Source organism: Plutella xylostella, chromosome 10 (genome assembly GCF_932276165.1).
Source record: "Plutella xylostella chromosome 10, ilPluXylo3.1, whole genome shotgun sequence".
Taxonomy (NCBI): Eukaryota; Metazoa; Arthropoda; class Insecta; order Lepidoptera; family Plutellidae; genus Plutella; species Plutella xylostella.
The window spans coordinates 2147872-2170303 of NC_063990.1; the positions used below are offsets into that span (position 1 = coordinate 2147872).

The 22432-nt window shown below is 37.7% G+C and overlaps 1 protein-coding gene across 4 annotated transcripts in view; it reads right to left on the minus strand.

Annotated features, from left to right (window-relative positions):
* The window catches only part of LOC105394261 (paxillin), a 51771-nt gene extending 29734 nt beyond the window's left edge, over nt 1-22037 (minus strand). The window contains exon 1 of one of the 4 annotated variants that reach the window (XM_038118129.2): nt 21895-22037. In XM_038118129.2, coding sequence (XP_037974057.2) covers nt 21895-21907 — 13 coding nt within the window. In that variant the 5' untranslated portion in view covers nt 21908-22037. Of the gene's footprint in view, nt 1-371; nt 792-15130; nt 15597-21894 lie in introns of those variants that run through there. The other 3 variants (XM_038118127.2, XM_038118125.2, XM_038118128.2) reach the window with 3 other exon arrangements.
* Nucleotides 22038-22432: the final 395 nt, after the last annotated feature.

Sequence of the window (22432 nt, forward strand, 5' to 3'; positions counted from 1 at the left end):
AAGTAAATAAACTAAGCGGTATTTCACACTTCAAAGTCTTTTTAAAGTGCTCTACTGACAAGTACGAATGGATACAATCAAAAGTGTTTTAGAGAAGCAAAGATTCTAAGTGCTATTAGAAGTGAAGGGTTGTTTATTTAGAAATTGATGTTCTAGCTACTGGTAGTCTGGTAAGTCTGGTAACAGAAGAAGATCTTTCGAATGTTTCCCGCCCAAGCGAGGTGTTTGCAGTTGCGATTACGCAAGGTTTGTTTATAAGACACTCGACCACCGCTCCATTAACACGGAACCGATATAGCGCAAGGTCGTTCAATAAAAGCTAACTGACTCATCGAGAGCTGAAACAGGCACTCAATCAATCGAGTACTCACCGAGGTATGCACTAAAATCGTTGAAGTAGTTCCTCCAGTGTGTGGGGGCGAGGTCGGGCTGGGCGGCGGGGCGCGCGGGGGCGGGCGCGGGCGCGGGGGCGGGGGCGAGGCGGTCCGCGCTGTACTTGCGCTCCAGCACGGGGGAGAAGGACACGGACTTGGGGGATGCAGACCGCGTGCGCACGGACGACGCCATCCCTCTCGTGGGGTATAAAAGGCGGAGTGGTCGAGTGTGTCGGTCAGTCGGCTCGGCGTGGTCGGGCGGACTGGCTATTCTCGGCCGCGGCTAGATGATGTACGTTATCGGCGCGGGCGCAGGCGGGTGATAGCGCTGGGAGCGTCGCGACGCGCTATTCCCGGCAGGTGCTCACTTCCGTTCAGACGGATTTCGTAACCGATCGCGAACTGTTCGCTTCTGCGGACTTCATTAACCTCTTGACTCACATTACGGTTGTTAGCTGACACCCACGCTGGATTATGAACGTCAAGTTAAAAGCGTATATTGGCCGTAGGGCCGCCACCTGCCGCAGGTGTTATGTAAGTGATATGGTGATCGACGTCAGCGGTGGGCGGGCGGCGCCCAATAACAACCGCTCGCGTGCACAGTAAACAATAAATTAGCGACTGAAGAACTGACTTCAAAGACTACTCGTCGAAATTTTGGCAAATACGAGATGGGTTTCGGCGAAACTATATCATATGTAAATTTTCGTCGACTGGACAACCCTATGTGAAATATATAAATCAGTTTTCGCTACGGTCGAGACGTTTTGAATGATCGAAGGCGTCTACGTGTGTAACTATTTATAAACTGGGTCATAGTTTTAAAATCGGCTACAAACGTCGGCAAATAAAACTTTACGTTAACCTAATTCTATTTTGTTTAACTGTAGTAAAAATATGTGTAGTCATCCTTGAATGTCGCCAACAAAAACAAAAATGCGCAAATCGAATTTAACCTGAATAATAAACAGGAAAAATAAAAGGTACACGATATAAATACAAAAAATGCATGGAATAAATGGACATTCAATTATATGTATTTTACATGACATTTATAATATATATACTTAACACTCTTGAAAACATAATTTTCATCTTACATAAATGCAATGAACAACCCGCGTCACACACATCCAATTCACGAGAGCAACAATAGCTATTGCATTCGGAGACAACCCGTCGTCATTACTGGTAAACATCGGAATTTCCGGAACGAGAGAAGCATTCGCCTTGACATCATGATTGGTCGCTGCGGTTCTGCTGACCAATATTAAGAGGTATTTGGAAATCTCGAAACATCTTGACCAAGAACAACACATAGCTTCAATATTGTTGGACTACCCGTAGGCGTCACTGTGCTATGTGAGTTGTGTAGGCACAAGTTAGCAACAACCATTGCCATGGGCGATTTGTGAAGGCTAGTCAAGAATAATGAATAAATTGAGATCCTTTGTTTTTATCAGAACACAGATTTTTGCCTTGGACGAGGCAAATAGGCATCAGTTTTCGAAGCTGAAGGTGAATCGAAAGCATCAAAAATTCAATAATGAAAACAAATCAGTGATGCAACAAACTAGATTGTAAGAGCAGAAACAAAACAACAGCAAACGAGCTATTCTTATAGGAATGTGGGATGTTGCAGGCAGAGCAAGAAGTAGAACACTATCAAAATTTACTACTCGCAGTCAAAAATACTCTTTAAACAAACTAGCTAAGGAAGAAATAAAGTCCAAAGTGTTTCATTCGGAGAGACCTCCACTGTACCATAGAGAATGATTATTGTCTTTGTCACGATCGCCGAGCAGCCGATTGATGGGCGGATAAAGATGATGACATCTCGAATCACAAGGCTCCTCGACCGGCCCGGCCCAACGAGCCGTTTGAGCATTCAGCCACCGTGGCTAATGACGGATTGAATAAACAAGAAGCTAATACTCTTGAAAAACATACCAAGATTAAATATCGTAGATGGTGTTAAAGATGACTTGAATGACCAGAAGATTTCGGCATAATACAATAGTAATGTGTAACGTGTTGCTCCTAAAACGCCTATAACACAACTATATTAGACAATGGACATCTTTTATACCAAGAACGTACATAAATATGTAGAGACTGGAGTATGTGGTGTGGACATGGTCAAGCATAACTAAAGTCTTAAAACAATAAAGAGACAACTGTTATTTTCGAACATAACATAAAGGTTTGCAGTCCGTAACGGACCTGACGAAAATAACCAATAGAATATTAAATTGCTTGTTTACAACACTTTTTAATATAACGATGTAGCCGAGGCGATAACTTCTCATTTCATTTGGATGACTTCCAAACTGATATGAAACGGAACAATGTCAGCTGCAGATGGGAATCTATTCAATGATACGTGAGCTAACAAAAGATGTATCGATATTCTTAATGAAGTCAGTGAATTAACTGCCGTGTATGTTAATTAAATTATTAATTGAGTATAATAAAATGTCGCCGACTTTGATGTCTAATCTATAAAGCAAAAAGGTTTGAACATAGATTCCTATTGTATTACATTCGTCTCTAGGCCATTTATCATATCAAGTTTAGTATTGTTTTCAATTGAAATGACAGCATGTGCCTTAAATATTATTAATTACACCACCACAATATCTTTACATTAGGAATTTATGTGTAAGATTAATTTATCATGTAAGTATTCGTATTGATAGTGTTTAGAGTGCTTTGTTTTTTGGTGAAATCTAATCAGCCTTGGTTTCTAATTAATGGCAGCGACCGTATCAGTTTGACAGGGCTCTTCAAATTTTCACGCCCATATCAAGGATGACATAGATTTACATCCATGATTGACTGCGAAGATATGCTCGTGATTTGATAATTTATGTTGTAAAACAAATTGGATATAGGAGGGAGCGCCAGAAACATTATATCATTCAGCAATAGCCTAACAACTCTAATTTTTGGAGATGAATTGGACCCAGAAGCCAAAGCAAATGTTTTAGATTTTTGGATGCACCATTTGTTACGGAATAATGTGAACGAATGGGACAACGTTGACATTAATTACCCGGCACAGACACATCATGTCTTCGCACCGTTAACCCGAAATGAGGAATTAGATAATCACCAGTGTTGCAAGACACCAACAACACAACAACAATCCGGAAGAAACTGGAAGGGCTGACAAATATCCCGATGATCACGACAGGGACCTAGATAAAATGGTGCTGTGATAATGTTATTTATAGGCAATTAACATAGATTGGTTTAATACTGGGGCGGCATCAGCCTGGTACGCACTGTACTAGCCTTTGATTGACTGTTGACATTCAGTTTGAAGCGACAGTTTACTATGGCGGCTCCGATACAAAGCACAAAGCGTTTAAAAGGTTAAGTTAGTCAATAGGTCAGACATATTTTAAATTCAAAACAAAAGTATGCTGTTACAGTCAACTATTTTCTAAACCCGTCAATGAACAAAACAAAGTTACGGTCGCATTGTCTGAATTTCGTTGACACGTGCGCGAGTGGGTGCAGTTATTTTTACGTTCTATGCTCTAATTGCCGCTTCTTCCATAACGACAACACAGTAGGACGCCGTGGCCAGCGCCATGCGACCAGTCCCATACCACAAGCTCATTGCGTAAAAACGAGAGATACGTCATCTTAATGATAGCGCTGAAAAACTATCATAATTTTAAATCAATTCAAAAACGAAACTGCATCGCCATAAATCATGGTGGTACGGTGGGAGCGCTAACAACCGCAAATAGCCAGATTAGTCTCACGCACGACCGCAACCGTCACGTACGGAATCAGTTATCCAGAGCACTCACTAAAGGCATTCACTCAAACTTGTCACTAATCGAATGGTTCGTTTCGGTGGTCGATCGAGGAGTGGTGGTGCACACCAGGCGAGGCCGGAGTCGCCGAGACGACTGACTGACAGTCTCACGAGCCTCGCGGCCCAGCCACCTGTAGGACGATCTCTAATGGCATCCGAGTGATTGAGCCGCGGAATTGCGCGCTTTTAATGGGCGCATGTGGGCGATAACTACGGCCAGGAGCCTAATTGTGTTACTGCAAGAAGAAGGAAGTTTGCTTGCTGGTTGTGGCTGGGTCAAACTGGCCTAAGGAACTCACTATTGTACCAAAGCTCCAACAAAACGTGATAACGTTTTCTTATATCCACCAACAATTAACAAAGAAATAGAATGATGAAAAACAATATATGAATCTTGATTAGATTCGGCTGAGTTAGCCAAGCAATTCTTTTCCGCTACGGAAGCTATTGTCAACATCTCTCTATTTTTCTGCAATCGTTTTCAGTCAACCAGGTGCTGTAATTTATAACAATTTCGATGGGTTAGTGGATCGCTCCTGTCAGCTTCAAAGCGATAGTTACAGTGAGCAGCAACGCTAGAATAAGCCGCCAGTCCCGCCGGGAAGGTCGTTCGGCCCCGCAGCCTCACGGAAGCTCCGATGGGAATGCGGGACACGGCAGCCCCACCATACTCGGACCGCGGACACTTCTTAGTATAGCAATACACTTACTTGTGCCGGAATGTAAACGGATTTCTCTTTGACAATGTTCGTCAAGTCCAAGTTTGATTGTACGGATGCGTGCATACTACGGCTTTACGCTTGACTAGAACCGCATCTAAGTCATTATACAGAGTAAGTTGTCATGTCACCGAAATTGCAACCAAAAATGAAATACTAAGATAATGAATACTACTAAGATTTCAGTTGCATAACTAAATAGGCATAAGTATATTATTACCGTATTAATTAGAGTATCAATTCGCTTCCGGGACGATATGGTGGGCGATTTCTGTATTAGGAAACTTGAACTACTTTTTGTTAAAGCATAAAACATGTAATTGTAAGGTTCCCATAATCATATTGGGTTTTAAAGTCGTAAAAGATTTGAAAAGAATTTAAATAAAATGTATTTAATGTATTTGTAAAAGCTTAAAGCTCTTAGCCATAACGTTGGAGATAAATGGGATTAAGACAAGGACGTGGAGGAGATAAAACATGGTGTGTCAACATGGACGGTCATTTTGTCCCAAACATAGAAACAATAGATGCTTTTAATGGATCAGACCTCGAAGCTCAGATTCCGTGTGGTCTACTATCAATCAATGTCAACGTAAAGAGTGGCTGTGTACCTAATTGATTAATTTATTTTCACTGTTTTAAGCTTGCAAAAAAAAAAAAAAAAAAACAAACAGGCACTCACGCCTTGTACTAATGTACTCCCTTGCGGGGTAGGCAGAGGTGCATTGCTGCACCCACTTTTCGCCAGAGTGTATGTTAGTCCCAAATCAATGTAATAGGGGGCGGGCCTATTGCCATTTTACGGGCACATCCAAGACCTGAGAACAAATATCTGTGTGTGTGTGTGTCTTGCAAAAAAAATATTGGCAAAATTATGTAAAGGGTGTCTTTACCTTCAGTTTGATCTTGGGTTTGACTAGTGCATAATTTAGGTGGTCCATAAACGTTTAGACCACCGGAAATTATAAAAGTTATGAATGTAACAATTATAATCGAGGCAACTGCATTTGCCAACGGGTACAACCATCACAATCAAAGTTAATGATAAAATAAACATGGTTTGACAACATTATTACGTTTTATAGCTGTTATTATGAGGCAAAAGATGACATCGTAGTTAGTATAATAACAAGGCTCGCAATCTTTATATAGTAAGAAAATTGCTATGATTTTATATGATTTATGAATGAGAAACACCGTCAAAGTACACCGCAATGTTTATTTTACTAAAATTATTATAAAAAGCGATTTATAACGACTAGTGGACATCCGCCCGCCCTAGCCTGTCCAAAGGCGGGTAGAGTAGAGCATATCTAGACTCATGGAAGGTTCAATTTTTAACCGACTTCAAAAAAAGGAGGAGGTTCTCAATTCGTCGGGATAATTTTTTTTATAATTTCAATCCTGTTCTCAACTGCTAAGCTAAAATAAATGTAACACGAGTATTTGGCCACCAACAACCGCATTTCTGTAATCAGATCAACCTCAAAGTGTCCCTTAGATCAATATTTAACAATACCCAATGTCCTACGTCTTACTTCGTAAACTGCAGGCCTATCACGGGATTCGATACTATTTTAGATACTACACAAACATATGGAACGAACAAATGTCACTTTTGGAACTAACAAATTTGCCTTACATTTTGACAGTAACAGTTGACGATAACTGTTCATTTTCTATATGCTTGTGTAGTATCGAATCCCGTGATAGGCCTTCTTCTGAAGTATTTTGAACTCAAAACTTTGATATTTCATCAAATACCTAAATCTTATAATTTTATAATTAAATAATGAATGTATTGTACGGATTCTGTCGGAATCAGAAAGATAGCAGACAGTGGTCAAAGGTCAAGAATAAAATAGAGACACTGTATGCATTCAAGCATGAAATCAAGTGTACAATGATTTGCCTGAAGACAGTAAGTTTGAAGTTGCAGTACAGTATTAATCACATAATCATGTTAAGATGTTAGATTTTGATGAAATACTAATTACAGTCTACATAGCCTTATGGCAAAATGAAAGTCATTAACTACTTCACCACTTCATGATCGTTCTATAATTACCACAAATTGTTAATCCATAGCCCGCATTGGATGATAATTTAAGTCATTATCGCGCAGATTTCTACGTAATCGAAAATTCCCGGTGGAAGAAAGCTCGGTCAGTTTCTAATGCCTTTTTCATCAGCCATGTTTTATTTATTGACGAGGCAATAATGACAGTGGATCCCAGGCTTCTTGACTCAGTCAACGCCGCCATAGAAGGCGCGAAAGTACATTACGTGTCAACACACACTCGACGAGTTTGACATGCTGATTATTTATACAACATGACATCGATTTAATTCAGATTTAATGCCGGCTACTTGTTGATTTATTTAGTGTTAACAATTTGTAAGAATCAAGGAAGCCGCTTCTTACAAACCTACAATGTGAATTAAACATTATTATCGAAGAACCACATTATTCGTTCAGTCCCTTAACTATGAGCTACAGCTAGCAAAAGTCCGATTATTAAGCGCCCGCCGAACTAACTGATAATTAAAGACTAAAGAAATTAAGACAAACGATCTGAAAGACTTTGAAAGTGAACGGGAAACGTAGAAAAGTAAGTATCTACGTTTACATAGAGACTCCACGTCAAAATAAAAGCTTTGTTGTTTTCTAAAATACCGGAATATTATTTTACACTATGATATTTTCAGTAAAACTACAAACTTACCAGATTGTGATCCAGACATTATTGAAAAACAATGTACCGCTTCACTTTAGTAAAGTTCACAAGCACTAACTAGTCCGAAGGAAATAAGGGAACTGCTCTTAGATTCCACGTAGTGCCCGGAGCGAGCCATATGTTTTCTATAAACATTCGTATTGGAATGCCGCAGTACCTATCTGCTCTCGATACGAAATTGAAAAGCACATTCTAAAGTTTATAAATCAATGGAATTTTCTAGAGTTTTTTAATAAGTACTTATTCAAAACCATTGCATAGGTTTTAATGTCAACTTAATTATTTTACAATAGTTGTTGACAAATCAGTTTGATATTCTCAAATACAATTGAGTCATCTATGTAAATCAAAACTAATTAATTCACGACAGTGCAGCATCAATTGGAAAATCAATAGATAATATATAATGCCAAGTACCTACAACGTCCAGTTTATAATCAATTTTAACTATACACGGACTTTTAGCCACAAGCATTTTTTTTTACATAAAACTACAAAAAAGCTTTTTTTAGATCTATAGATTAAAAAATCACACACAAAAATATCTGAGGACAAAACAAGCTTGTCCTAAGACCTAGGTTAACTGAAAAGCTAGCTCGTGTTGTGGCTGGCGTGGGCGGGAATAGGGGGGTGGCGACGCACTCCAGAGGTCGATGCCCTGTGATTGCAGTCAGGAGCCGAATACCGGGAATACCCTGGATTTTATCGATCTGTCAGCTGCAGATGCAAAACTTTAGGTCCATATGTTTTCAGCACAATTTCGCCATGCTCGTCTTGACTATTCCATAAAATATCAAATCAATTTGTTAGAGAAGACAAGTGACATGCTTTGTACAAAAAAATTAAGTATATAGTTAATTAGAACTTAAAGTTTCTGACAAATCCAAGATAGAACAACAAAGAAAATAAACACATGATTGAATGGTAAAAAAAGAAACACAAAAGAGAGTCAAACCAAAACAACATTAGTGACGCCATCTATTGAATGAAAGGTGAACTACAGTAAATTATAATAAACAAGTGGCCCTGGAATTCTCTATGGTTAGCGAGTTCCGTATTGGTAATACAGATGGCGCTTAAAACAAAATTGCATAAATAATTAGAAATTGTGAAATATAATGGATATCGGATTTTGTTTTTATTATTAACCAAAAATTAACTTACAAACCAAAGTACACAATGGTGTCGATGAGGGCACAAAATATAATTTTAGCAATGTCAAATTACTTTTTCCAATGAAAAATTAGATTTATAGAAACAGACACAAAGTACATTTTTTACATACAAATTTAAGTTTTGAAATGGCTAAATTTAAAAATGGTACCTAGTCATAGCGTAAAGTACAAAATTCAAAACAGAAACACAGTCATAAAATATTATTCCATTGCATTTCAAACAAATGCAAGTTATTTCAGTAAATACGATAATATATTGCTTTGTTACGCCAATCAAGAATTTGTTAACTAAGATATGAGACACAATAACAAATAGAAATTTGTTCATGAAGATTTAATAAGATATTTTTTATATCTAAAGCGTCAAGCAAATGATAAACGGCGGTTTTTAACAAATCTAATTTTAAATGTGGACAGAAATAAAAGAGTGTAGTCGGAAAGAATTTGGCTTCAGTACGAGGGCTAATGAGGACGTTCACCGATATTACGGTATCACTGTTTTTACAGATCTCCACCCGGAAAATTTATTTACCAAAGTTACGTCAAACTGTTACAAAAAAGATTATGATTTTAAACAAACATTGGTAGCGTTTCTGAAGGATCGTTTCAATGGAATAATGAAGTAGCATGAAGTTGAATTTTGTCAAATAATTTTAGCTTTTTAACTATGCCACTCGTAAACTGAGCCTGGAATGGTTTTACAATTTTTCCCGAAAAAAATACCATCTAATGGCAATAGATTACTGCAGCTGTCACATGGGTCAAGGTCGAAATAATTTCCTAGAAGAGGGAGAGGCTATCGGAAACTAATGAAAGGGTGTATCCCTATATCCGAGGTTAATGGTATGTCCATTCATGATAAGTTATCTTTGTGAAACACGCGATAGTTTTGAAGAAATAAACTCTAGACCGTAAATTGTAATATAATTTTAATTTTTCATGGGAATACCGGGATAAATAGTAGCCCATATGTTAATCCAGGGTGTCAGCTTTCTGGATAATAAATGTAACACAGTAAAATCTGTTAAGTAGATTTTACGTGAAATAGTAACAAAACTCAAAACATGCTTTTGCGTTTATAATATTAATAGGATATGTGGGAAGATAAATGTAATGAGGTCCATCTATAGATACACCTATTAATTTTTAGAAATAACCTAGAGAATACAGTCATACCTTCGTCGGCTTCTTTTACCAAGGTAAACATTTATCATTATGATTACGAATTATGGATTTAGAGAGCCAGATACTTCACTGCTAGTCATTAGTATGTCTCCAAAATTCAATTATGATAATGATAACCATAGCTAGCATGAATTGAAGTTAACGATCGATGAATAGCAATGTACGTGACACGATTAAAGAAAAACCGACCAGGGTCTCACATACTAAATCACGTATAAATGGGTCGTCCTTTGATATCGTTAATTTGATACAGCTATTAAATTAAAAGAAGAAATAGACACAAATGAGGGACGTCTAATGGACGGGGACAATTTCTTATAGAATTTTACAAATGAATTTACTTACTTAAATTGATATCTTCAACAGTTAATGCTGGGAACGATACCTAATGTACATACAAAGTAGATCGTCTGTCTTTTTCTGTTCGTTTTTTAAGTCCTATCAATTGTCTTGAATGTTTATTGCGATAAAAAAACGTTTTGTTTCATGTCATTAGACTCAACTGTTGTAAATACTTTCTGTTCTCATGATTTGATTTCTATTTCCACCATAAGTTCAATGGCCTTCATAAAAATTCTGAGGAAGCTTCATTGTGCTTATTAAATACTCTATTTTTCTAAATAAATGATATTCTCAATTGAAATCACACTGGCGGGGTGCCAAGTTGTGCCAATTAATGAGACGACAAACTAGAGAAATGCTGCTAATGCTACTGACCGACACAGATCTTTCCAAACTTAATAAAAGTGTTATCATATCATAACCGCTAAAAATAATTATGAGTACATGTAGGTATACATAGTATTTTGTGCCTCTAATTAGGACTGACATTAAATTTTGTTTCATGGCTTTGTAACGAACGAATATAAAAACGATTGATGATATTGTAAATTCTGAGAAAGTAACCACTAAAACCAATTTATGATACGTTCTCCGGAGACACCTTAGAAAGGGACTGAAAGAGAAGAAGTGGGGCATTCTGTTATTTTTAATGAAGACTAACTAATGATTGATTTAGGTTCCTAAAAACATATTGTTGAATTTGCCGAACATATTGAATTTTATAGCTCATCCAAATGTGTGCTAAAATTTCCAACAATATTGTAAGAAAAATGAAAACAGAGGCTTAGGATTTTTTGCTTAAGTAAGATGGGTTATTGGTATACGAAATATGACTACTACTACATAAAAGTTATTTCACAGACATGCAGTAAATTTGTTTTAACGACTATGTCATTGTTATGTATGTATTGAATTTAGAATGAAAGAAAGTATATCTAGCCATTTCACGCAAACATAAACAACACAAAACTAAGTAACGAACCGCGCAATGAAGCAAATGCTAATGTCAGATTAAAAACAAATAGAAAGAAAGGTGGCATAAAATAAACAAGCAAACCCACCAGGAAGTATTCGTCCAGGTACAGTTAACTGAAAATAGTATACTCCATCAAGCCGACGTGCCTCGCACGCACATACCACCACTCAGACGCACTAATTAATACCTAAATAGTGCACACTTGAAACTTTGCTATGGATAATTGTACAGAATTGGGATTGATTAGGGCAATTAATGTTTGAATGGAAACCGAACTGTTCACAGTAATGTTTTAAGGTGAACATGACAAGAAAAAGAATGATGAAAAGCCAAATGTGGCAGAAATGGCAGGGTACCATAATCGTTGTTAGCTGCAAGAAAACGGACTTAGGATTTCAGTGAATGATGATTAGCCTATGACATCACAGGGAGATACGACGAGGTTCGCATTAGACCCACATTGACCCTGAAATCAACGTCATTGTTTTCAAGAAACTTAATTTATAGGATAAAGATTTTGACTAAAATGTGACCCCGATTCACATTTTATGACTCATAAAATAAGGGTGATCTCAGAATAGCCATATGTACAAAACGCTTAGCAAGGCTACAGAATAACAAAGAGTCAGTGATGTATTGTGTAATTCTATGTTATGTAATGTATTTTATTAAATAATTTTAAAACAAATAGATTTATAAGTTTGGAGTACGAGAGTACGAGTATATAGTATACTAACTGTGCTCGCGAGCATCGCTTCGCCTTAAAAAGTTTTCCCGTGGGAATTCCGGGATAAAAAGTAGCCTATGTTCTTTCCCAGGGTCTAGACCCTATGTATACCAAATTTCATTCAAATCCGTTCAGTAGTTTTGGCGTGAAAGAGTAACAGACAGACAGACAGACACAGTTACTTTCGCATTTATAATATTAGTTAGGATAAGTACGAGTTCGGAGTACTAGAGAGGACTAAAGTAGAATTATTTTGTCTGCCTCCTACCCTTTTAGGAGGTCATCGGAGATTAATAAGCAGGTGAAGTAATAACCATAATCTAATAGAAGTAAGTAGTATAATTACTTAAAGGTAGAAAAAAGATACTTAAAATCTAAATAAAAACTGAATTTACTTTATTCACATAACAGCACCAAACGAAACCTTTCTACAAGTAAACATAACCATGAGCCGAGGCTTGTGAAGCGGATAATGGTGGACCATATACGGGGAAGGTGGCTTTCGATCCTGACCTTCCGGTGAGTCAGCGAGGTTGCCTCCACAAGTCCACAGCGCAGATACGGAGACCGATGCGGTAATTCACGTAAGAGTCATTCGAGGTTATTGCTTTCCGGCAACTTGATCTTTGAGAACGATTCTGACGAATTTTAAATATCCAGACGAAAATAGTTTATCGGAGGGTACAACTGCAAATAATAAACAAAAGGCCCACACAACTGTGAGTATTATATCGTTATGTTTTATGTAAGCAGATTACCCGAAGACATTTGATACGCTGCCGCTGGACAACACCGCAAGTCTAGTCTCTCCGCAAGATGTAGATATTACAGAAACGGGTTTCGGAACTTGCGAATTGACATTCCCAGATACGTGTCTTGTTATAATTTAAATATTGACTCAACGGAATAACTAACCACGATTTGCCTTAGCGGCGTGATATAAACCCTCCACGGGCGGTCAATACTTGTTTAGCGTAAATGATGCTCGAATATGGCATCAATGCGATTATGGTTTATTATTAGCACTTCTTGCATAAGGAGATGTGGCATATGGATGTTATTTATCATTTTGCCTGTCACGATCTGAACATATAAGAAGATAGATCCTATGTTGAGATGTGTTTCATGCATTATTTTGTAATATAATTTATAAATATGTACATCTTTGTCAATACTAAAACATTGCGGTTTAGCTAATGAATTTGCGGACTTTATCCACCATGAAAATTTAAAATCTTGCCAAAGTTACAGCTCATTGTTTTCCATTTTCAGCTGGCAAATTATTCGGATAAATACCAATTGTTCTCAAAATGGGTAAAACCCTTGAAAAATAACCAGATGTTTGCCGAGTAGTTCGTGAATTAAATTAAAAATAACCATACGTAAGGTTGTCCGTAGTTATGACCTTGGTAAGGTCGTGTCGTATGCGACATTTAATATCTCAAGTTTAAAGTAATCATGGTCTTCCAGTATTGTAGAGAAACTGGTTTTTATATGAAAAAAGTATTTACTACGATTGATATGTGCGCCTGCGCAGTCAATGAGGCAAGGCCGCGGGAGCCGGCAGAACATTGTGACAATTTATGTCAGAGGGAGCTTGCATCATCATGCACCGCTGATGACTTCGCAATTTTTAGATATGTAAACCCGTCGCATTTTTCAATTTATCATTGTTTATTTAAATTTGCAAGATAAACAGCATCTTTATCAGAAGAGAAGTAGCTACACAAATCGAGTTCTGATAAAGATTGCACAACCATTGTGTTGAAGTTATTTTAGTTATTTATTTATCGCCAAAACTGTTAAAAGCTCTAACCGACTCAATTAATAATGGATAAACATTAAATTTTACAACTTAAAAGGGTCCCAAGGCGACTCTCCCACAGCTGCGTGGGCGCATCACCATTAGGTACCTATGCAAATGCAACATACAATCGATGAAACATCACTCATCAGCATCAGCGAATTCGATCCTTAAGACGCACGATATAAGAACTACAGAGAGCTCTCCTGACTCCGCCAGTGTATATTAAAACTGCATCTAGGACTAGGTTGACGGGGACAGCCCACGGGCGTATGCTATTTGAATCGGTAATACGAGTTATCGCAACTAATCAACCCGGGGAATTGCAAACGAGATCCTTCAATCTGTCGTGTTAGATCCGGTATTTACGGCTGTGGGAAGCTGTTGAGGAACACTGATGGCATATGAAGTCAAAATGAATAAACATTTGAGTAATTACGATAACGATTCGCTTCATTTGCCAGAACTTGAAAATTAAATTTGGTGGGTGGAATCAATCACAAATCTGGATTCAAGATACAAATTTTTGGTCTAACTAATCCATCAGATATCACATGTCTAAATGTTTATGTTAAACTAACTACATTAGATAGATGTTAACAATTTTAGTTACGGTTTACACAAATTTTTGGTTCGCATTGGCCGTAAATTTGTTAATGCGACAGTAAAAGTAGGAATAAAGTCGAAACACCCACGATGTCCACCGGGAATAGAAACAAACGTCATAAAAGCAGAGAACAAAACCACACCTGGTTTAACTAAGAGAAGAATCCAACAAACTTAACGTAAATCAAGTAGATAACTATAAAATACATTATATAAAGAGATTGATCACACTTCTCATTCACATTTAAAAGATACACGAGAAACTATTCTTACAGTTCAGCATAATAATAACAGAAATGTGTTGACACGTCAACCCACAACTCACCTAACTAAACACTCCAAAAATAACAAGCTGGCAGCCATCATCTGGACGAATGTACAAAGGGGAACCGCGTCTGCCCTACAACGTACTTCACTGGTCTAGGCAGTACCACGTAAACATATGGACATGGACATATGGGAGTATATGTAAACTAAGTGAGCTGAGAAAATAAATACACTCGATGAAGATGTAATCGTACGTAACGTTAACGCGGAGCAATCTTACACAACAACTAATAGTAAACAAACACGCGATCGGAATTAAGATGAACATTCATCACTGCCGATGCCGTTAAGCGTTAAAAAACAGAATAATGTTGAAAATACTCACAGCCCGGCGATATTCCGTTCTCCTTCATCGCACAGCGGAATGGATAATAAGTGCCTGGCAGCACCTTGCCATACATTGTCCGATCCATCTTCGGCCAATCGTTGAGCAGATTTTTCGAAATAAACCACCCACGGGACCGACACTAGTCACTGCGCGCCATAATCACTGCCCACACCGGTAATGGTTCCTTCATCAACAGCGTCCTACGTGAAGCCGAGGAAATGCAAAACACTGCGTCCACAGTAATCGTCCTGGACCCTCTAAATTGGAAACACTTGGTTTTCTGTCACTTGATTAGCCGTTTCAAGGGCGTCGTTATCAGCATTATCGAGCGTTCATTCAGAATATTTCTACCTTTTGTTTAGTATGTTGATAAAAATTGTGATAAGGGGTTGCGGCGGGAGCAAGGTCGCGTATGAATTGTGTTGGTTATGTTATAGTGTTATCGTCGCGGTGTCTGCGGCGCGACTGGCAGCGGACCGGCGCCGGCGCTCGCGGCTCCAGCCTCCAGCACTGGAGGGTATTAATACCACCACCGCTAATCAGGTGCATTCGTCAAAGCGATTGTCTGACAGCGCACACTTTCGTTGCAAGTCAAAGGTGATCTTAGGTTATGATTGCACGAATGCGCTGTATGTCAATTAAATTACAAGCGGCTTGATAGTTGTGTGGTAACTTCAACGTGCGGTAATTTTATGTACTACATAATAAATGCAATGTTTAGATAACAACGGTACAAGTACTAAATAATGTATGACTTGACTAACAACTGGGATGATACAACGATGACTTAATATTCATTGTGTTCACATAGGTACAATATGCTGAACTTACTAAATATTAATAACATAAATGTATAATCGACTTTTAATGACTCACTTACACAAAAATACAATAGTATAAAATATATATCACCGAAACTAAACCCAACAGAGATGTTCAGAAAATGTCACCTAAAGGCGTTCTCCGAATGCCATGACAGAAAACGTTTAGAGAATGTGAGCCGAGGATCAATCACATATATTCTATGGCAGTAAAATTCTAATTTCGTCATCAGTTCCCGCCAAATTTCACCCCGCCCAGCCACATCCGGCGGCCATAGAGGCGCGGAGCCTCTACTTCCGGCTCATCTATCTTCGCTCTGTCACACTCCTTCTGACTTTACGATACATTTTAGGACGAACATCCAACACTTTCTTTGATCTCTGCTTGATTGAACGACTTCTAATTAAGTCATTAATTTAATATTTTTCCTAATGGTTCTAAAAAAGATGATGTTACGGAACTAATTGAATTCTGAGAGAAAATTAATTTTACATCGAACAATTATGTGAAAACGACAATCAATTGTTAGAAAAACGTGTAACGACACAACACTTTCTCCGTGCAAAAGACCAGCCATTGTCGGAAGCTCGTCACCACACCAGGAAAGCAGGAGGTAATGAATGGCTACATAACAGTCGAACATTTACACAAGAAATTTTATTTTACGACCAACTGTTTTACAGTGTATCTAACAGCCACATTGTTTCTGACCTCTCCGCTGGCCACTAATAAGGAAGTCAATATTTGACTCACTCTGCCACGGGGCCGGCGCTAACTCAACCCACTTACACGGCAAACACTGGATACATCCAACGTAGGTAAATGCTAACCAAACACCACGTTTCAGGCCTTGTCTAAATCTCAACTCAGACTGAATAACAACCTCAATAAATCTCCAGATAAAAAAATACGACGAAAATTAACATGTCATCTAGATAAAACTGTTTCTTTACAGGCGTATTACAATATTCCATTGGAATACCGCAAGACAGTAACCATCTATATTTTCCTAAAGAGGCTATCTTTTAAATCAGGGCCGTAAGCAACGGCCGATCGAACAAATATGGAAGCAAATCGGAACAGATTTATTTGATGGTAACCCTTAAAAGGGTCATAGATTAAATAGATAGTTTCTGCTACAAACATGTTGATAGAAATGTTGTTTAGAGCTTTGAGACTTTGAAACTGCGCCAAGATCAATCCAGACCAATTGCCAAGGGCGAAACCTAAACTGCCGATAATTGAACCAGCTTTCTAATGTTTACATACCATTACATGAACAAGTAGTGCCTCGAATAGATACATGTTGCATGGGTTTTAAAAGCTTCCGTGTTTATTTTGGCAACATGATTTGCATTTTAAATTTCCCATGGGCTTGATCAGGTGAAGTGAAGGTAAACATGAGGTAGGCTTCAGTAAACATAAACATAATCAAGTCGAAATAAAAGGTATGATTCTAAACTTAATGCTCGGGGAAACCTTAATATCGGCTTCTTGCCAGAATATTAAATCACCGTTGTATCTGGAGTTTTATTTAGCTCTATGTAGGTTATCATTAATTCCAGAGCCACAGAACAACAAAAAGCAATATTTTTCTTTTTTAAATTCAAATTTCGAATTCTAAAAACCGCGGCAGCGCGAGCCGTTACCGCGACGCGACTCACGAAAACCAAGCACGCACTGACCGACCCGTGACGATTTGATGACGTCGCCGACGTAGTTTATTTGGGGCTCCATTTGTCTAATGACGACGCCAGTCTGTGCTATCATTCTGTATCGCAACTATGTTTCTATTATTTCGCCAAACATCAAACACATACCTAGATAAGATCTTCAGAATTGAACAAATTACGTGGTTATGTGACGTATATTGGATATAGCTAAGAGTGGTGTAGGTAACCTACGAAGGAGCGGCTTCGTCCCCTCATCTATTACGACACGGTCACTAATAAAGTATAAGCGTCACATAATTAAGTTAATTAACCCACAGAGGCAGGGAGGGGCAGCAAATTGCCCGGCACGTGTGCGTTATTGAATGTTGTGTTTAGAGTCACTTCGTTGAAAATGTGCTCGTATTCGTATTGTTTAGTTATGTTCATGTAGACAAATACATGACTTTAAGTGAATTAATATTTTTCAAAAAGTGTTAGGTTACGATATCCATGGATGCATGCATGCAAGCATGCTGAAGCAGCCTTGGGCAGGGTTGTGGCTGTGTCTGTCTGTCTGTCTGTTACTCTTTCACGCCAAAACTACTGAACGGATTTGAATGAAATTTGGTATACATACGGTCTAGACCCTGGGAAAGAACATAGGCTACTTTTTATCCCGGAATTCCCACGGGAAAACTTTTTAAGGCGAAGCGAAGCGCGCGGGAACAGCTAGTAGTGTATAAAAGTAGGTAAACATGTGGATTTTCTAGAAAAATAGGTTGTTAAATTACCATGGGATGTTCATGTAGAAATCTTCATGGGGATCATGATTTTTTTAAAATGCCTATTCACTATACTTACATACCTACATAGTCACTCATAAACTATATGCACATTCAAGGGAGGGTAGGGCTCCAGCTGATTCTCATCTACAGACTTTTTTTTTAATGCAGTAAAAAAGGTTTTACCTTTATAAATTACAGTTCGTTGCACTGCAAAATCGACACTAGGAGATCCTTCATCATGACAAAATTATATGTAGGGTAAAAGTACTAGTAACTGGCAGTTTAAGCGACTAGCAACACAAAAAAATATATTAAAAATAAAGTATTGCCCTGATTTAAGCACTGGTAGGCTTGAATTACTGGCAATAAGATGACGAACAATTATAGGCATAAATGGTAAAGATAAATGATTAATATTCGATTTTAATGAAGTTTATATCCACTACCCCCAAAAAACCTAGTAACTGGCAGTAAAAATTAGTAACTGTCACATGATGTTTCAGTAACTGGCACCTTTTAAAAAATCATGCAATTAGGTCAATAAGTACTCTAAAATCAATAATATATTTGATATTAGGTAATGTACAATTACCTGTCTAGGTTTTGTACCGGTATGACTCAAAATCACCGTTGTAATGGTCGACTTCTACGACAAAATGACAGTACAAGTATGCGACGAATCGTGGGTCCATATGAATGCAACAAATCGAGAAACCCTTGGATTTGGAAACGGAAATGGAGAAAGCAAATGCTTGTGGACCTTGATGTATTCATTAAGCAGCTTGGTAGAAATGACCTGGCTAAGTTGAAGACTGCTGACGGTAGTATAGTTGCCTCTAAGCTGAAATTGCTTGAAGAAATTGAACGTTTTTACGGCTTTCAGCTTCACATGCTCTGGGTAAAGACAGAATTAGTACAGGTCTTCTGAAAGCTATTACTATTCTCAAACAGCTTCTCTCTCTGCTCTCGAAGCTCTTTAACCAATTTTGTTTATAAGTCATGTTTTCAAGCTGTTTTATAAGGTCATCACGAACCGTGTTTCTATCAAGTTCTTCAAGGACTATAAGAAAGCCTTTGATTCCATTTAGACCTGCGCAGTTCTGGAATTCCCTCGTTGTAACATGCATAGCGGCCTTAATGCAGCAACAGTATATTATGTCTACCTTGGACAGTCTATTCGACTAGGCAGAAGAAACTTCGAAAACGAAGCTGTAAGGTGCATACAATAAAATATGTATTACTGGATTGGACTGCATAAGGGAAGATTTGACAAATTTTCACATAAATGCCTGAAGGCAAAGGTCTTCAGTCAATGCGTCTTACTGGTGATGACGTATGGATCATAGACGTGGACACTGACGGTTGGACTGGTCCACCGAATCAATCAGCGGGCATTGGAAAGATTGGTGATTCTTTGAAGGACCATATCAGAAATAAGGTAATCCGTAAGAGAACTTGAGTAACCGATATAGCTCTTAAATTCTGTATGCTCAAGTGGCATTAGGCAGGCCATAGCTGCCGAAGAACCGATGACCAGTGGGGCAAACGCGCTCTAGAGTGGAGACCACGAACAGGCAAGGGTAGCGGCGGATACCTTCGGGCCAGCTGGACCAACGACCTTATAAAGCTGACCGGTAGTGGCTGGATGAGGAAGGTCGAGAAAAGAGTGAAGTGTCACTGCTGGTGAGAGGTCCAGCAGTGGACAATTACAGACTACTGTAGATTGCCTTGATTTTAGTCATTTTTTCTGAAAAGAAACATGAAAGAAATGTTTACCCCAACAGTAAGTGCCAGTTATTGGTGCGTAAAAAAATGTATGCAGATTAGTAACTGGCAGCCCCGTGCCAGTTATTGAAACAAAGCTGACTAGACACTGGGGGTTTTTACAGTGCACTTTAAATCGTATTTTCTGTCGATAGAAGGTATAAAATAGCTTAAAATTACAAAACCCAAAATATTAGTAACTGGCAGGGGGGTGCCAGTTACTAAGTGAAGATATAAATTACATTTCAGTAACTAGCACCCTCAAATATAACTCAAAAGCAACTAAAATCACAGTGAATCGGGCTATTATGATATTGTTTAGACCTTCCCCTACTTCCTTGTTATTGTCACACTATCAAAACTTATTTATTTTCGCGAAAACAGGCCATACAAATTTTGGTGTCTCCTTAAGAAAAACTTAACGCACGTGCATTTTTTTGGCGATCTTCGCCGCTTTGACTGAGATAATTTCCAGCGCCGGAAAATACCCACCTAGCGGCGTAAAATTAAACTATAATTTCAATGAATAATTGGAGATTACTGTAAACACATCAAAGATGGTCTTACTATATCCAAAAGCTTAATATATTTAGTTTTATAGTCAAAGTGCCAGTTACTGACACATGCCAGTTATACCACGATTTACCCTATAAGTTTAAAAAAAAAAACTATTTTGAAATTAGGTTTTATTTTTGCTATTTCTGATTTAATTTCTGATGGTAAAATTTAGTAAAAGGATATTAAATATTTAAGTGTCTCAAGGTACCTTGTATGAGTGTATCATGTAGTATCTATTGATCTCTGTTTCATGTCACTGTGAAATGTGAATGGGCAGCGACAGCAAGGAAAACATCTCACATTCCTCACATATCTTCACCAATTTTAACGACTCTTCAAATACTATTTATGGAATCCACAATCACAAGTGTGGGAGAGTTTGTAAACATGGGATATGGTAAGCGGAAAATGCAGCAGGGTTTATGTGTTGGCTGTAGTTCCAAATGTTCCAGTATGTTTTTTTCTTTAATACTAACTCCAGATAGGCTTAATTATACCCAATTGAATAAGAAATATTTTTTTAAAAAGAGGTATTCATCATTTTTTGGAAAGGAGGAGCAGATAATTATCAAATTCTGTTGTTTAACCATGTGTGTTTGCTGGATAATAAGATGGATTTGAAATGGTATTTTGTCATTGAAGGATTGTATTGTGATTGGAGGTTTATGTTTTGTTTGGCATTTTTTCTCACATGCTATAAGTACTATACATGTAAATATACATGTTAACAAATTTATTTGACCTAGGTTATTTTCACGATGTGTGAATAAAGTTTCCCTGTATCAGTTAGGTCAGATAACATCAGATTCAACAGATTTCAAATGTCATAAATATAAGCAGAGTATGAACATAGGTAGGTCTTTATTATTATATAAAAATAGCAAGCAATATGCAGGTAAGGGTGCAACTTGGCACCTACATTAGGCAGTTTGCCCAACTACTGCAACTAATCGTAATCACTCCAAGGTTCTTGACCTCTAGGGCGTGTGATAAATAAACTACAAAACAGAACAGATTAAGTTCAAAGGTGATTATAATGCATTCTGAGAATCTCCGGGAATCATCTATGCCGACTTATAATAACTTATTGTTTAAGTTTAATCTTAAACTTTAGCATTTTACACGTCATAAACAAAAATACCAAGGGAAACAGGTTATGATAACAGTGAGCTCTACTTACCCAAGTCGTCCATGGTGTATTTTGTGGAGAATTAGGTCATCAGCTTCCGTGGCACAAGGACGAAGAATACACTTCAAATTGCAAATCAACAAATCACTAAAGCAAAGATAAATATTGGCACAAAATTGCAAAAAAACTGCTCACAAACTGCTTGAAAAACTCGAAGTTTCATTAATATTTTAGCTGCTTCGATTGGTATCACTGACGGCTGTCAAATCAAAGAACTTTTACTAGTATGCTATAGCGAATCTTTTTTCTACATAAAATAACGAAGTATGCGAAGTATACATTTGATGTGACTTTAAAAACAGTGAAGTAAATATCAATGGTAAATATGTAATATACTTTATCTATTCTATTTTATTTATTTTATGTAATAAACAAATAATATTTGTACCTATGCAGGTATTTGATTGTATCTTTGTTATTATCATTTTTATCTGTAAGTTGTCATCTTGCGTGAAGGACGACAGGACGTCATGTGTCAAACATTGCAGTAAGTACGTTCATAAACCTAGGTTTTATTAAATATATCTAG